This window comes from Cryptomeria japonica, chromosome 7, assembly GCF_030272615.1.
Source record: "Cryptomeria japonica chromosome 7, Sugi_1.0, whole genome shotgun sequence".
NCBI lineage: Eukaryota > Viridiplantae > Streptophyta > Pinopsida > Cupressales > Cupressaceae > Cryptomeria > Cryptomeria japonica.
Window position 1 is genome coordinate 50,216,350 of NC_081411.1, and position 18,724 is coordinate 50,235,073.

At 33.5% G+C, this 18,724-nt stretch overlaps 2 protein-coding genes across 2 annotated transcripts; both read right to left on the reverse strand.

The window, feature by feature from the left end:
• Positions 1-1,786: 1,786 nt before the first annotated feature.
• On the reverse strand, positions 1,787-14,600 carry LOC131046510 (disease resistance protein RPV1). The gene is made up of 10 exons (XM_059208169.1): positions 14,050-14,600; positions 13,637-13,920; positions 13,390-13,505; positions 13,045-13,296; positions 4,470-4,532; positions 3,987-4,343; positions 2,610-3,890; positions 2,437-2,523; positions 2,145-2,240; positions 1,787-1,861 (listed from the first exon to the last, which is right to left on the reverse strand). Exons 1-10 carry the CDS (start codon positions 14,598-14,600, stop codon positions 1,787-1,789), a joined length of 3,162 nt encoding a protein of 1,053 aa, XP_059064152.1.
• A 1,154-nt stretch (positions 14,601-15,754) lies between these two features.
• Positions 15,755-18,055, reverse strand: LOC131046511 (uncharacterized). The gene has a single exon (XM_057980271.2). The coding sequence runs from the start codon at positions 18,053-18,055 to the stop codon at positions 15,755-15,757; it is 2,301 nt and encodes a 766-aa protein (XP_057836254.2).
• Between the last annotated feature and the right edge of the window lie 669 nt (positions 18,056-18,724).

Below are 18,724 nucleotides of genomic sequence, written 5' to 3' on the forward strand. Positions count from 1 at the left end.
CCTTGGTTTATAATCTTAGTCACAAGAATGTTTCCATATTTCCTTGATAATGTGCATACAAAATGCCTTTGAAAGTGGAGGGAGTAAAGTAGGTCTTTTTTACAATAAGGTATAATTAATAAAATGTTATATGAAAAGAGGCTTAAATATGGACTTGTACTAAATTTCAAAATAGATGACTAAAAAAATATTGTTAGGCTAAGGAAAATTATGCAAGGGATATTTGATTGAAGAATCCACAAGATCAAGACCTTCCTTTTAAGACATAGATGACCTTACATGTTTGGTTCAAAGAACCCACAAGATCAAGGGATTCCTTAAGACATAGATGATCTTGCATGTTTGGTTTGAAGAATCCACAAGATCAAGGGTTTTCTTAAGACATAGATGACCTTGCATGTTATAGACTTGTTCTACTTCTTAGAGGTGGTTAGAGGTGTTTGGCTAAGAGTTAATGAGTTTGTATAGTTAATCTATAATCACCAAGATGACTAGCAATAGGTATAAGTCAACCTGAGATATATTATAGAAACTAACACCAAAATAAGGATAAAAATATAATATAGAAGTTATAAGGTTGTGATTCCAATCATTAGAGTAAGATAATGCAAATGTGTTTGTTGTATTTTCAATTCAATTTAGAGATGTTGCATGATAAATGAAGACTTCCAAAAGCAAAAAAACGCAAAAAAATTCCATTTTTGACAATCAAATGAAGTATAAACCATATATATTACAAATCATATATATAGAAATTTAGAAGAGTTCATTTTCTACATATATGTATTCAAATGAATTTCTATGATAAACACTTCCAGTCTAATAATGAGCAAAATGATAAGCAATGAACTTTTAGATCATGATACATTCATTTTATCTCATTAATAATTTCAATTAAATACTAGATTTATGTAATAAGTAATTACTTGTGATTTATTATTAACTTAGTTGGGGATGAAGTTGAACTAGAAAGAGTCTTGAGAAAGGGAAAATATGAGAGAAAGTGTTCTTCCATAATGTTAGACAAATACTCTAAAAAGTTGTGCCAATAGATATCACATAAGTCAATTACGAACCCACAAATCTAAATCTAAACGATGAATGAAACATCTAAGAATAGAGATAGATAATAATCTAGAAATTAGACACCTCAAATACTTTCTCCTTGTAACCAAATGCAAAGTTCATATTTTGAGGGTAATCCTCTGATGTAATAGAAGAGAACATAATGAAGGTTGACCTAAAAGCATATCAAAGGTAAGAACATCGAAACAAAGTTTTTCTTTTGAAGATAGTAATAGAAGAAAACACATTGAAGATTGACTTGAAATAATTTCAAAGATAAGAACATAAATGTTTGACAAGATTTTTCAGATTGTACTCTATGATGGAAATAGATATTGACATTGTAACTATAGTTCAATATATTTTTTCCTCTCTTATCAAAGTTATTTATACTCTATGCTTGTGAAGCAATAAAACAATATAGCATGGAAAAAACCATTATTTTAGTGTTATAATCATACAATGCTTCAGAAAGGCTGAAAGTTTGGGTAAAGTATTGAAGATCATAAAATTAAGGGATTTCATGAGCTATGGGTAATTGAGGTTATCTTTTGAGGGAAGTTCTATTTTTGTTTTGAGTTTATTACTAAAAATGTATAGCTGATCAGATTGACACCTACTAGAAGGGCTATAAATAAAACAAACTCACTTAAGGAAGAGAAGCTTGTGGTATGGACTATGAAAAAAACAGTTGCTTGATAGCTTGAAGCAAAATCGTAATTTACGGCGATGATAGCCGGTTCCATTCAGAAGGACGACATGCACAGAACGAATTTCCAGCTGATTTCACCAAAACCTGCAATGATTAGAATTCGCAATTTACGCAACTCAAAAGGAATGAAAAAAATCGTAATTTAAAGCAATTAAAATTTGGAAAAAACAAGTTTTACCGGAGTTACCTGAAGTCTTCCAGATTTTACATCACTAAAGTCTCGCTCGAATTTTTAATGCAGTTAACTGAAGTCTTCCAGATTTTACATCACTAATGTCTCACTCGAATGATGTGCGATATCCATCATCAGGCAATAAGCTACGAAATGCCACCATTACTGTTTGCTCTTCCCCACTCATCACCAAACCTTGCTCCACCTTGTCCTCTTCTCCGCCGTTCTCCTACCCGATGCGAAACTCCTCTGCTGTGAAAGCTTTATGATGAGAACGTTGTATTGAGATACCTACCCATGCCCATCTACCCTTTTCAAGCTTTATTACAGAAGGCCGACTCCACCCATTGTCTATGTACATTGTCATTTGTGAAGAAAGACAATTTGTAACAACACAGAGGATAAAGGCCTCGCAATTGGAGGAACGCTTCATCACCAATTGTGGGTGGGAGTTAATTTTCTGGTTGGAGATGGAGTTAGCAATCACCAGGTTCGGAGACACTAAAGAGACTAAAACTGAGGCCGCCTGAGGGAGTGCCCGCGTAAATATTGTTATTGTTTCATCTGGCCATTTCTGTAAATTCCTTTCACAACATTCAGTCATTGCGCGCATTCATATGAAAAAAACTAGAGATTTTTACTCCTAGAAACTATTATTACCTGTATCGTTTGAATACAACGTTCAATAACTGATCCCTTGTTTGCCCGGAATTCCAGCTCCTTCAAATTCTGCATGTGTTCCAAGCTTTCTATACCCGGCACCTCCCAGCACGTGTCAACTCTCAGCTCTGTCAATCCTGTGCAATTTTCTATACCTTCGATTTTCTCAATCCCGTAGCAGCCAAATAACTGAAATTTTCTGAGAGAAGTTAATTGTGCGAAACTTGGAATGTTCTTCAGCATTTCACAGTCTTTCAAAGTTATTGACTCGAGATTCCTCGGCAGAGCTTCGATCTCCTTTAAATGATGATTGTCAGAAATAGAAAGACTCTTCAAGTGGGGACAACAGTCTTCAGAAAATGAAATCATGCACACTTTTGTTTCAATTAGTTGTATATCCTTCACTTTGCTCGGTCCAAAAGTTAATGATGCCGTCCCAAAATTCAATTCGCTAATTGGACAACTGCATATCGACAGCTTCAGAGGATTATTCAGTTGACCAATTGATTCTGGTAGAATTTCCAGCTGAGGACACCGCTTAATATCAAGATTCGTCAGGGAAGACAGATCTCCAAAAGAGTCGGGTAGACCCTCCAGCTTAGAACAATCTTCAATTGAAAGAATTGTTAAGGAAGGAAGACCTCCAAAAGAGTCAGGTAGACGCTCCAGCTTAGGACAAGATTTAATTGCAAGTTGCGTCAAGGAAGACAAACCTCCAAAAGAGGTCGGCAAGCTTGTCGACATCACTGTAACGTCCATCTTTCTCATCTTGCTGAGTTGACCGATGTTATTTGGTAGCTCCCTTAAACTGGTATCGCTGAAATAGAGCTCTCTCAAAGATGCCTGAGTTGTTATGTGACGAGGCAAGTCCTCCAATTCCTCGCACCCGGAAAGACTCAAAAACTCGAGCTTCGTCATATTTTCCATAAAGTTCAAGTCCTCTGACGTGAATTCGAGTAATGAACAGAACTCTAAATTTAGATATTCCAGGAGCATCAGGTTTTTCAAAGAAACGGGCAATCTCTCAAAGCTACAATCGGCCAAATTTAGATACCGCAGATTGCTCGGATTGCCGAAATTGTTGGGTAGTGATAGCAATGGGCAATGGAAAACCAGGTGTTCCAGCGATTGCAGAAGGCAAAACTCATTTGGCAGACTCCTAACATTCCAGCTTGCAATGATTACTATCTTTTTCAAATGTTTGAGATGCCCTATAGATTTTGGAAAACCTTGAAAGTTTCGGCAATGAGAAATAATCAACTCCCTTAACTGCACAGGGGCCTGCAGCACAATTCCGAGAAGAGAAACGTAAATCATACAGTAACTATAAAATGATTGAAATATAGATTTAAAATAGGTAAAACGAACGCTGCTTACCTCGCCCTCAGTCTCTCCCCACAGTTTTTCTAAGTGATGTTCCGCTTTCTTAAAAAACATATCATTTTTTTCATATAGTTCTAAAACCCTCAAGTTTTTCAATGAAAGCCCAGAAGGAAGATTTCGCTGCCCGATTTGGAACCAGCGAAGCCAGACCAGCTCTCTTGATACTTCAACCATTACTTCACAAAAAGAATTTCCACTAGTTATTAAATATTTAAGTCCAACTAAAGAGGGTGAGAGCTGCCAAATTCCTCCATTTGTCTTGACCATTAGTTTCCCGTCCATGCAGCTAACACGAGACTCGTCATCCTTGCCAGTTTTTCCTACCGTCTCTGGCAAGCGCTCCTCTTCTTTCTGAACAAAAATAACAAAAAATATTCAGAAAGCAAAATACATAATATAAATATAGAGGTAGAAACTTGTACAAACAATTATAATTACTATAAGGAATAGAGCAACAAAAGACGTGGGTAAACAAACCATGTAATCGCCCCACATTATTTGAATTGAGCTCGCCTTTATTCCTTGAATGCTAATACTTTTCTGAAGAAAAGGGAAAAAAATTAAATATCAAAAACTTAAAAATAGACAGCCACTACTAAGAACGATAGTTAGTTAGTTAGTTTGATTTTTTGGTTTTTTTTTTTTTTTTCGGGGTTCACATACTATTGAGTAAATCATTAATTAGTTTTTTTTAATAAAATTGGTCTAGCTAGTAGTGGCTAAAATAGACAGCCACTACTTAAAAATAGACAGCCACTACTAAGAACGATAGTTAGTTAGTTAGTTTGATTTTTTGGTTTTTTTTTTTTTTTTCGGGGCTCACATACTATTGAGTAAATCATTAATTAGTTTTTTTTAATAAAATTGGTCTAGCTAGTACTATTCTTAGACACTATTTAACCGTACAATTAATAAAACTTTATGGACACCAATATCTTTGTAAAAAAAAAAAGGGTTTGTTTTGCATCAGTTAGTTATATAATAAAAGAATTAATTAATTTCACTCTTTTGAAGATATAAAAAATCTATTAGTCTTTTTTTTTTAATTTTAAACATTAATAATTAGTTGGGGGAGTCAAAGGTTTTAAAGTGATTGTTTCTTTGCAGTGCCCCTAACCAAATTTCTTATATGATCATGTAAACTTACATAATTGTAATCAACAAACTTAATTAAACACTTATTCAAAGTCTTTTCCAACCAACCATTGAACCATAATCCATCTCATATTTGAATTGGTAAAAATTTTCTTTTCTACAATGAAAAAACATGCAACATCAAGGAACATCTCTGTTTCTTCATCATCAAGGGTGTCATAACTTATTTTGAGTATCTACTAAATATCATTAAGTAATATTCTCATAAACTTATGCAATAAAGACTCCTAGAATTTTTCATCGGACTTCCCATGGAGTTGTACTCTGATTACCTCAAGAGTTAAAGGTAATCCATGACAAGCCTCTAAGAAATTTTTAGCAAGGTCGTCTAATCCATCCAAGAGGAAAGATTGTGTAAAAGCATGCCAACAATAAAGATTCTCAACATAAATTGGTTCAAGTGCTTTCATTTTATATATGAAGGTGATGCCCCAAGAACTAAGAACATATTCCTCTATGGTAATAATGACAAGACTACTCCTTGCAAGTTTATATTTTGAATGTAATAGAGCATCGAGTCAATTCACATAGCTCGCTTGCTGAATAGAAAACACCACTAGAGAATTAAACTAAAATACTAGGCGAATCAAATAAAATTATCTACAAAACCACAACACAAGATTCAACATATATCAAGGCCACCAAGCACCTTTTGGACCAATTTGATAGATGCCTTTACTGTTAGAGAACAGTAACAAAAAACTTCTACAATCCACGAACTAGAAAACCATCGATGCAACACACACTGAACACATACACTATATATTCAAAACCACATAACATATTATTCACCACTTGGAGGAATACACAACATTCTACAACTGAGACATTAAATACTCTTTCATTCATATTCAAGTTGCCACAACTATAACTTTCCAAAGATACTTGACCAACACAAATGCATCAAACTCAAAAGCAACACCACAAACAACAGGACAAAGAAACCTATAAAAGTACAAGATCATATTTGGATTAAACTCGATCTGAAAACTAAGTTTGGCACCAATGACAACATAAGTTAGATTTAGATAACAAACTTAATGTTTTGATTAATTAAAGCATGATAGGTGAAAACCTTTACATATCCGCTAAAGGGAAACTACTTGGGGTGCATGAAGAGTGCACACCCAACCAAAAAAAAAAAGACCAAAACACTCTAAAACCCAACAGATGATCAAGAAATAACCACTCAACATAGAGAAAAAAATAAACAATATCCAACCTCCCACCAAAGATAGAAGTAATGGTCTATTTAGCAGGGGCATTATCACCCTATCATTCATGGCAAAGAACTTTAAAGTTTTCATCAAAAAAAAGACTTTTTGTTAGAATCTTTCCTAGAGGCCATCGTGACCAATTTTAGAGTAGCCTTGACAATAAAGGTGAGAGGGTATGTCATCGTAGAGGGAGATTCTAGGTGTCTCTTCCTCTTTTATTTAATTCAATCTACTCTTTAATAGCATGCAAATAGACTGAATTCTTCATTGTTATATCATGACTTAGAGTATTCATTTCCTTAACCTTTCTTTTTAGACCCTCATGATCTTCCTTGAGCTCCACCACATCTCTCCTCTCATCCTTCTACAAAATTTAAGCATTAAGTTCCTTGAGATTTTCCTCCATACTCGATAGTCTCCATGTCTACTATTTTTCCAATTTCCTAGCCATATCATTAGTGACCTTGCAAACACTCTCATCCTTTTCATCTAATAGTCAACCATCACGATGAACCTTTTCTTTAGCAACCTCTTCAAGCCTATTAATCTTCTTCTTGACCACACTCAGCTAGGAGAGGAGATAATGAGTGACCGTATCCTATCTATCAACCACCCCATCTAGCTTGGATACTTTCTCAGCCAAAGCAAGGGAGTTGGGGCTAGGGGAAGAAATACCATGGGTTAGAGAAGAGCACCCAAACGGGGGGTGAAGGAGGATTTCTCCTTAGAATTGGCAAGAGACCAATCAAAACTCATGATCGAGGAGGAATCTGAGTCCTCCAACTTTAGATCCTCTTAAAATTCCACCAACTCAACATCCTTAGAAGGGGAATAAGGTGTTTTACTATTTGGCCACTTGAGTAGGGTTAAACGAAGTAGGGAAAAGTTTTGTCTTGGATGAGGAAGCCAAATTAGGGCCAACTTTTGACATAGGGGCACCAAAAATCTCCATAACTAGGTTAGAATCTGGCAAGGGGCCAAAGGAAATCAAGGGGGTCCCACTAGATAGAATCAAAGCCAAGTGAAAATTGTATAGCCTCAAAATTAATCCTTGGTGTAGGGGGAGATAAATCTTAGACTTATCCCTAGCAACTGACTAGGATAAAAAGAAACAATCCTAGAACATGAAATTTATTTTTATGTCATACCTTAGATGACTCAGCATGGGAAAGAGTTGGGTGTGGAATCTTTTGAATCTATCAGCAATCGTGAAGTAATTCATTATGTCACATCCTTCCAAAGTCAAGGAAGGTCTTCTCTATTATACCCACTCCACAATCTTGAAACCTTCTCTTGGCTTAAAGAACCTCTTGAATTCATCTTTGTAGGACCCCTTTGTCTTTTTTGGAAAAATTCACACCATCCAAAGTTAACCTAGTACACCGACAATAGTCTCCATAGAGACCATAAAGGCCAGTCCCCTAATTTTCACCTTGCCTTTCTCCCATGACTAGACAAATTTTTAGAGAGGGTTAGTTCAAAATCTTGCATCCATTCCATATAGTTTGCAAGGTTTCCCTTAACCTCTTTCAACCATATCTTTGTGTTATAATTTTTGAAATCATTGCAACTATCAAGCTTAGATTGAATGAGGTCATCGTCCATGACTAACACAATGAGACTAGAGGTTATGAGGGCTTTTGTCACTTTTCACCTACCTTTATGTCAGTGGAAACATCTGAGAATCTTCCAAAATAACTTGGCAAACTCTTTTTTCCCTCCTACTCTATCATTTTAAATCTATCTTTTCAATACATGCAATCTCTCTAGGTCCACAAAAATTCTCTCTCTCTCTCTCTCTCTCTCTCTCTCTCTCTCTCTCTCTCTCTCTCTCTCTCTCTCTCTCTCTCTCTCTCTCTCTCTCTCTCTCTCTCTCTCTCTCTCTCTCTCTCTCTCCGCTCGCGCGCGCGCGCGCGCGCACACAACTCTCTACAACTTGCTACAACAATCTCTCATGGCCTTCTTAAGCCTATATGGTAACATCTTTCCATTTTGTTATGTCTTTAAGAATCTTGGGGTTTATCACATCCCTTTTCTATTAAAATGTTTATCATTATGTCTATTTGTTTTTTATCTATATATCTATTTGGTTGTTGTGGAGTTGTAAAGACCAAAATAGGGACTTGATTGAGGAAAGCCTTCAAATAGCTCCAAACACTTTCCCTCTTCCTCTTGTGTGTAGGCTTCTTGAAAACATTCAACTAGACTAAAGTGTAGATTTAGGTTTCTGTGTTCTCTGTGATTTTTTCTTCTTCAGTTTGTATAAGACTACAATACTTCATGGAAACATCTGTATGTCGCATTTGCATTTTTGCATGAGATGCTCAGATTTGGATTGAAAATTCTCTCTTGTCTTCTCTTTCTAGTTTTGTATCTTGAATCTTCATTTTTTTGCCTACAGTTAGATATCTTGACTAGTTCAGCTAGCTGGAGATATTTGAATGTATGAAGCAAAATTCACTTTCAAAGGAATATTTGTATCCTTTTTAAAGAGTCATATTTTGTCCATTATAATTGCATTATAAAGTTTGGGGCTTTTTTTTTTTAACATATTGTGAATAAAATCCCACCAACCAAAGTTATCATTTAAACATCACACCTAAAGAAGCATGGAGTGGTAGAAAGCCTCACAATGTCCATTTTAAAGAATTCAGGTCTATTGATTGGTCACCCATTCCTTATGAACAAAGAAAAAAGTTGGAACCAAAAGGTCATATTATTTGTTTATTATGAGTTATAGTCAAGTATCAAAGGCTTACATATTATATAATTTGACAAAAAAAGTCTTTGTTTATAAAGATATAATGTTTGATAAGTGTTTACAACCTAAACCAATTCTTCTTACTCTACAACAATGAATGCTTCCCATGTTCATATATTTAAAAAAAACAAAAAAAATGGTGATTACATTGATGATGTTGAGGTGTGCACTATAATAAATAATGATAATACTATTTCAAATAGAACAACTAATATTTGTGACCAGGCCCTTTCTTTAGGTAATGTTGATCAAAAGGTTGACATTTTAGCTAGAAAAAGACAAGGAGTATTGAAGAAATAAATAATCAAGCAATAAAGATCTAGTGAAGAAATATTAGTGTTTTCATGGGAACATACTTTAGATTAATGACTCAATCTCATATGCAAAAGTTAGAAGGAACAAAGAATGACAGCAAGTCACGAAAGATGTGTATGAAGTAGTTCTAAAGAGAAAAGCATGAGAGCTTATGGCCACCACCAAATATAAGAATACTATAGGCTGCAAATGGATTTACAAAATAAAATTTAAATAAAATATTACTATAAAAAATCAAACCTAGATTATTGTCAAAGTGTTCAAGTTGATTTACTTTTGTCAATTTGATTGAATGCAATACAAACTAGATAAATATAAGTTTTTGGTTAATTATTTTTATTTTTCCCTAATTTTCTTATTGTTGGGCCTATTTGTACAATTCGTGTGGTGGGCTTGTTCACAAAGCTGTAAAACTTATATATACGATTTTATTCTAAACAAAAATACTAGGATTTATTTTTAATTATCAGATTACTGGAAGAGACTCTAATTTACTTTTAAGAAAGGAGATTTTAAACAAGGAGTGGCAATAATACTCCTCTTGCCCAATATTCAAGGGGAGGATATTGGGAATGATTAGAATAATGTGCTTATGAGGAGATTTACACAAACAGGTTGGTGTGTTGAATAGAGTTATGGGATGAACATTAATGTTTAATCTAATATATGTCTTTCATTCAACAGGTGACCTAAATTTTAAACACATACTACTTGAATTGATTATTGAATAAATTAATAATTACCTAGTAAGACTATCTTTTTATTGGTTTTGGAAGAGAAAAATTGTAAATTAAATGAAGATTCATAGAAATTGAAATAATTCACACCATAACTTCAGAATTGAATTGCATGTAAGAATGTCATCAAAGATTCTGAAATCTATTCAGAAAATGGCAGGCTAAAGAAATAAAGGCAAATATTTTAAATTGAAACAATATTGCTGCAATATTTTTTTATTTGTTAACGTTAATTTATGTATATATTTTAAATATGTAAGTTTTGCAAAGAAAAACCTCCTTATTAGAATTGCACAAATAAAGAGTGTATTGCTGCTCTAACAAATGTTATGTCTCAAATAGCTTAACAACATTAGAGAATGTAAGTCCGATTGAACTAACATAAGAAAATGACAGAACAATAGATCTCTATTTTGTTGTGAAAAAGAATAATGGATACACTCTATAGAACCACGTGAATATCAAAACAATATGTTTATAACAAATGTCAATACATTCCGTATAAAAAATATTAAAAGAAATCGTATATTTGAAAGACAATTAATATTAACAACTAGCAACAAAATTTAGCAGTGATGAAGCGGGCAGTTGAGAGAACATGACAAGCAAAACTGATGCTATGGATTTTTAGGCATTAATGCATTCCCTTTTTAGACAACTATTTAACCATAAAATTAACAAAACTTAAGCGAGAACCAAAATTTGTGTGTAACAAAAAGGGCACTTTGCATTAGTTAGTAATATAATAAAAACTAATCAACTTGGCCCCTACTAACTTAATAAAAAATATTGCCACAATCTCTCTCATTTTTTTTTATTAATAATAGAAAATATGAATCTTACCACACCTTGTCTTTGGACATTAATAAGTTTTGGGTGGAGCTAAACGCTATGGGTGATTGTTTTATTGTGATTTATCTTCCAAAATCTCTTATATGATTATGCACATTTATGAAACTAGAATTGTGATCATAGTCAACCAAACACTTATTCAAAAGCCTTTTCCAAGTTTGTAGACTACTACACCCCAACCCATTCCATACTTCAATTGGAAAAGTGTCTTTTCTCTAATGAAGAAATATGCAACATAAAGGAACATCACTTTTTCTCCATAATAAAGCACATCATAACTTATTTTGAGTATCAGTTGGATATCAATAGACAATATTCTTGTGATCTTATGCAACAGAGACTTCCAACATCTATATGGGACTCTCCATAGAAATGTACTCCAATTACCTTGAGAGATAAGAGGTAATCTATCACAAGCCTTTAAAAAAAAAATTCACAAGTTCTTGGAATCCATCCTGAGAAAAAGATCATACAAAAGCATGGCAACAAAAATGTTTCTCAGCATCAAACATGGATCAATGATTTTATTTTATATATGAAAGGGATTCCCTAATATTTAAGAATATCATATTCCCTTGTGGTAATAGTGATAAGACTTCCACTTTCAAGTCTATCTTTTTTAGACATTAGAGTAACCAAATCGTCCACATCATCGAGAATAATCAACTCCATAACAAACCTCAAATGCTTGAAAAGTGTTTCCATACCTTCCTCTATATTGTCAAGTCCTACGATTTGAATACCAAGGTTTTTGAGGATTTTCTTCTACCTCTTATACAATAGACCTTTCACTAAGGCATCTTGAATGTTAGACACAAAACTGGACAACTTAAACAATGAAGATTTTTTATTGTATAACTCTTTTGTGAGGGTGGTCTCACTGAAACCACCCATACCCCTAATTCTAATATGTTCTAGACACCATCCATCCTAAAGAGATTGGAGTGTATTCATCTTGAAGTCTTTCACTGATTCTTCTAGACCTACTGGATGTTCTGCAAACTTTAATGGTTATTTTATTTCTTGGACAACATATCTCGCAATTCTCTCTTGTAGTCTCATCTCATTAATGAGCATGTATAACAATGCAAAAATAAAAAAATGACAAGTCATTTTCTCATGCCAAAGCTAAATGAGGATCAAAGCACTCCTCATTGTTGCTTCTATTATTTGGGGAAAGAAATCACCATATTCTAACTCTGGTTTATCCAGAAACACTAATATTTGCCTTTTTGGTTATGTTTTTTCTTTTATGGAGGTTGTTCAAAACAAACATTAGGCAAGGAGAATTTGACCCTACTAGCCTCCAGATTGAATTGCCTATAAAATGAACAGCCTTCGTAAAACAAGAATATATAACACAATCAAAAACAAAATAATTCACAATTAATAATGGATACTATGGAGATCTAGAATAGTATTTTTTTAGTAAATGCCAACACATGTCATAGGTGTCAAAAAGGTTAATAAAAATGCCTTGTATAAGGGATAGCTAAAATAACAACTAACAAACATAATTGGGCTGGAGGAAAAACGTGGTAGAAAAGGTGATGCAATGACTATTTTAACCATTAATGCCTTCATTTGTTAGATAGCTATTTAATTGTAAAATTAATAAAACTTAGTTGACAAAATATTTGTTTGTGACAAGTACGCTTTCACTCCATAAATAGCTATTTAATTGTAAAATCAATAAAACTTTGTGGACAATGTTTTTGTGTGCAGCAGAATGTTTTGCATTGCATTGGCTCACTATAAAATAAAAGAAATAATTAATTTCACTTCTATTAGAGTATTAGGAAAAATATTAATCTTACCTCTTTTTGATTTTGGAGCTTAATTAATGGTTGGCCAAGCCAAAAACGACAAGGTGATTGTTTCCCTGCAATCTCCCTTCCCAAATCTCTTATGTGGTCATGAATTCTTATATAATTGTACTCATCACACTCAACCAAACACTTATTCAAAAGCCTTTTTCAAGTGTGTACACCACTCCTCCCCAATCCATTCCATACTTCAATGAGCAAAGTGCAGTTTTCGTCAATAAAGAAACATGCAGCATCAAGAAACATCTCTTTTTCTTCATCATCAAGAGTGTCATAACTTATTTTGAGTATTCTTTGGATATCAATAGGCAAAATCCTTGTAATCTTATCCAACAAAGACTCCCAACATTCTTTACTATACTCTCCAAAGACTTGTGCTCCAATTACTTTAAGAGCTAGAGGTAATCCATGACAAGCCTCTAATAACTGTCTAACAAGCACCTGAAATCCATTCATAGGAATAGGCTGTTTAAATGCATGCCAACAAAAAAGTTTCTGAGCATATAATTGTTCAAGTGCTTTCATTTAATATACAGAAGTGATGCCCCAAGATTTAAGGACATCATATTCCCTTGTGGTAATAATGATGAGACTACCTGTTGCAAGTCTGTCTTTTTCAGGCAATAAAGCATCGAATTGGTCGACATGATCTACATCATCAAGAACAAGCAACACCCTAGCTGATCTCAAATGATTTGAAAGAGTTCTCTTACCTTCCACAATATTGTGAAATCTTAAATCTTGGACATCAAAGTCTCGGAGGATTTTTTCTGCATCTCACACAATAAGCCGTTGTCTGAAGCATCTCGAACACTATACACAAAACTGGACCTTCCAATTGAAGACGATCTTCTGTTATATAACTCTTTTGCAAGAGTGGTCTTGCCAGCACCACCCATGCCCCAAATTCCAATAATCTGTACACCCTCATCAGAATGGGTTGAACTCCTCTCAAAGTCTTCCACTATTTCTTTCATACCTACTGGATGGTCTGCAACCTTTAATGGCTCATTTATTTTTTTCAATACAATATCCACAGTATCCTTCAGCTGCCTATTCTCATCTCTGAACAAGTCAAAACATTGAAAAATCACAATATTGTCAGATTACTAGCCCACTCCAAAGTTCATTACATAAATGAGAGAAAGAATCTTTGAATTTTTAGGATGGACAGGCCTAATATGTATTACTTACTCTTCAGCTTCAATTTTTTGGCCGGTGTAAAATGAGACTTGGTGGAGTGCCTTCTTCCACGCCTCAAGTTTTTCTAGGCTGTATCTGCCCTCCTGTTTATGCTTCTGAAAGGCATTAACATACTTTCCTTGATCTACCCGTCTGAGATCACTAGGATCTACATGGTAGAACACAAGAATAACTGTAGCGCCAGTTTTCAGCATAAACGACAACTCTGCCAAACACCAGGTTGATTCTGCATACCTCTGGGAAAAAATAGCTATATGCACCAGAGCACTGCTCATTGCTGCTTGTATTGTTTGGGGAAAGTAATCACCATATTCCAACTCTGGTTTATCCAAAAAAACTGAGAGTTGCCTTTCGGTGAGCATGCCATAGAGAACGCTAGCTACGGTGGATTTGACGTCTTGTCCATGATGATTGATGAAAACATGGTAGGAAGGTCTTTTCATGGGTATTGAGGCAGGGATATGTGGAGATGGTGCTAGCTCATCAAAAGCGTCCATAACCTTCTCCTTTCCTTTACTCCCGCTTGCAGAAGTAGACGCCATGGAATCGGGTCGCAGTGAAAGGCGATGAAGAAAGTAAGGCAGTCGAAGCAGGATTAATGTGATCTTATGAATTGACGCTGAATTTTCTTGAAACTCAATCTTCCTTTCAATTCGTCATCTTCCTCCTACAATTTAAAATTTCGTTCAAACTTATCGTTATCTCCAATGGCCGGCATACGCGAGCTAAGATTAAATGAAATACTCGGTCAAAACATTATCTAAATATACTGTCATCTTATTGTTGTTTATTTCGCTTGTAAGGGGGTGTTGTAGTTCTTTAAAATTGGTGGACACTGATATCTTCATTGTCAATAAGCATCAAGACAAATATTATAATATTAAAAATAAGTCGAAAGATTCGTGATATCTCGGCGTTGTAACAACCATGGAAAACTAAAATAAATAAAAGACTAAGTCCGAACAAGATTTAAATGGGATGGATTCCAGTAAATAAGATTTTTAAGATTGATTGACACCTAGTGGTCTCTGACTCAGCGTTGAATGAGTGCAGTGGCCGGCTGATTAATTAAACTTTATTGAATAAAATGCCTTGTTAATTCGTTTCTGTGCCCGCTAAACATTTTTGACCAGGCCATGATAATTGAATGACGGAATTAATTATTTTGTCTATTGCTTACGACGGAATTTATTTTGTTTAAGTATCTAAATCTATTGCAATCTTATTGTTTGTTTATTTCGCTTGCAAAGAGAACGGATCTGTTGTTTAATATTGGTGGGGAGCAGGCCTGGAATTTGACGGTCACTCCTGCCTGTCATATAGTTTTTTATGACGGTTTAGTCATTGTAATGTCTTTCATTTTACGTTTTAAGAAAAATATTAAGTGTCAATTTAAAAAAAAATTGTTAATAATTAAATATTAATTTTTTATATTTAAATTTTTTAATCAATTTAATCAATGATACATACTAAAATTGGAAAAATATATATATTTTTTTAATAAATCAATGTGCAAATAATTTTGCTATTAATTTAAAGTATATTATTATATATTATTGAAATTAGTTAATTATTTTTAATAGAGATTATAACTTAAAAAATGCTACTAACAAGTAAAACATGTAATAATCTAAAATGAAAGAGAGAAATTTTTTTATTTTATTAATTTGAAATTGAGAAATACAAACAAATGATATCAAAGGTCAAGAACTCTTCTTGACTTTGTATTCTTCCATATATGATATACTTCATTCCAATTTACATCATTTATTTCAGACCTATTTAAGGATACCCTCATTAATGCATCCAATGTATCCAAAGCTAGCTTTGACTTTCTAACATCTTTGATGATGTTTTGTTTTGAAAACCCTCTTTCACAATCAACAGTACTTGCAAGAATAGTAAGAACAACTTGCCATAACTTCATCATATGAGGATAGCTTCTATGCCAATATTCTGTGTTACGAAAGACACTCCATGCATCTTTCATCTTAAAACCCTCACAACTTGAATGCAATGAGCCAACAAAAGAGTTTAACTCTCTTTTGCAACCATTCACATCAAATATGGATACATTATTTGTAGTGTGTTGTAAATGTTGGAGAAGCTTATCAAGCCAACGCTCTGAGACATTATCTCGAGTTTGATGATCTAATGGATAATAAGAAGGGCTGAAAAGTTTTGCTGCATTAAATAGAGGAAGATCTGGAAATCTTTCATTTAAAGAATCAATGAGAGATTGGATATAGCCTTCTGTCAAGCGTTGACAACTTTGTTTTGTTCCTTCAATACGAGGTTGCATGGAATGCTTCCCTAAATCACCAGACTGAAATCCCTCAATTGGAATAGGGATGTATAGAAATTCATGTTTATCAGTGACACCATCTTCTTTGACTTCAATACACCCAAATTGAGAATCAATCAAGAATTTTGAAAGATAAGTTGTACCTTCTGCAAATGTACCTTTCCTCAAAAACCATCTATATAAATTTCCTATTGCTTCATCAAGAGCCAAACCAATAACAGTAATGTCTACATTTTCTTCTTGAAAAATCTTATTCAATTTATCTAGTTCACCCAAAACATCAGCAAGAATATGCAAACAAAATTGAACAGAATAAATCCTTGTCTTTTCATATAATGTTGAACACTTCTTATCTTTTTTCCACAAAGTTAAAATGGCTGGCATAAGCTTCACAAGCCTTATTATGACTTCTCCTCTGGATAACCATCTGATTGTGTGGATTTGCAAAACATTCAAAACATCAATTTCCATAACTCTAAGTAATTCATTCAACTCATTATTTCTCTTTGGTGAATTTTGGATCCATGAATGCACTTTATTTGCTATTTTTTCAACAAATAATAATTCAGGTATCTTTTTAGAAGCATCTGCTACTGCTAGTGACTCACGATGAGCTATGCAATGGATTGAAATAAGATTTGGAATATTTTGTTTCATAAGAGAAACAAACCCATTTTCACGCCCAACCATTGCAGAAGCACCATCTGTTGAGACAACTATTAGTTTTGTTAGTGAAAGACCTCTATCATTCATCAATTGATTGATAGTATCATATATGGTTTTCCCTTTTCCATCTGACACAGACATCATTTTCATAAACATAGATATAGGTGCCCCATGACCCTCTAATGTCAAATATATTGCATAAACAACAAGATGTTTCTCTAAGCTTCGATCAGTACTTTCATCAATCATTATTGAAAAAAAAGGACTTTTCAGCATCTCATCTGTTTGAATTTGCTCAAGATATTTTGATATGCAAAAAGGAAAATCATTTGCACCCTTATGATTTGTGTAAGCTGAATAGTCTTGATATTTTGGCATATTAGGAGTTCTTAAATCCATGAGAAATTTACATATCTTCTCATACTTAGATAAAGATAAATCTTCCTGACAAACAAAATAGGTTGTTTTCAATGTGGTAATTACTCTTTCCCTATTGACATCTTCAACCTCTAAAATATGATCAGGAATAGACTTTATCTTTTTTTCTGACGCATTAATCCATCTTGTTTGAGCATCTTTATGTATCACAGATTTTTCATGAGTGACAAGAGCATCACGTTGTAAATTAATACATCCACTCCCTATCCCCCATGGTCCTGGCAACTTATATTTCTCACAATATTTGCATTTCATTACTATCTTACCATCATGCTTCAAATAGTTTAACCACACAAATTTCTCTAGCCATTCCATTCGAAATTTTCTTTTTACTTTTTCCTTCCCTTGATTAATATTTGATCCCTCCCCAATTTCAACATTAATACTATCCCCTTCCCCAGATTGAAATATTTCTTCATTTGAATCATCCTCAAAAGAAGACCCAAAAATTTCCTTATAAGTTTCTCTCAGATCCTTATTATGATATTGTTCATTTAACACTAAATTACCAGAAGTTCCAGAATCCTTCTCTCTGGTCCACCTATACATTTCTCCAATGGTAGCTTGTTTCTTTCTCTTTGAAGACATATTTTTGAAGAACCTAAACAAAAAAAAAAAATTATGAATAAAATAATTATATTATAGACTTACAATGTTTTGAAAAAAATATGCACTTAATTTTTACAGAAAGAAAGACAAACTTACAAAAATTGGAGGGCACCAAAAAGAAGAATTTTTCTCTAGAGTAAAATAATTCAAGGAAATACGATAACTAAAAAGAGCTTCTCACCTGCATCAAAAAAATACTTACAACATAAATACCTTAAGCTTCAATCTACTAAAATAATTACTTTAAGCTTCACATATTGAAGCTACAGTAAAATAAATACTTTCAAGATTTCACACATTGAAATTGAAGCTACAATAAAATGAATAAAATAAAAACAGTTTATGCACTTACAAAATTAATATCTTAAGCTTCATAGATTGAAGCTACAGTAAAATAAATCCTTTAATGTTCATGCTTCACAAAAGCTTCATGGCTTCATAGAGGCTACAATAAAATTCAATTGATGTGAAAAGAAATAAAAATCCAATAAAAAGAATGTAAAAATTTAAAACACACAAAAATCTTAAATTTACTAAGTTTCTAAATTCACACCTAAAAATCTTGTTTATAGTTAAAATAGAAGCTATTCTAATTTTTTTCATTACAATATTTTAAAATTTAGAAATGATCATGCCTTATCATTTCAA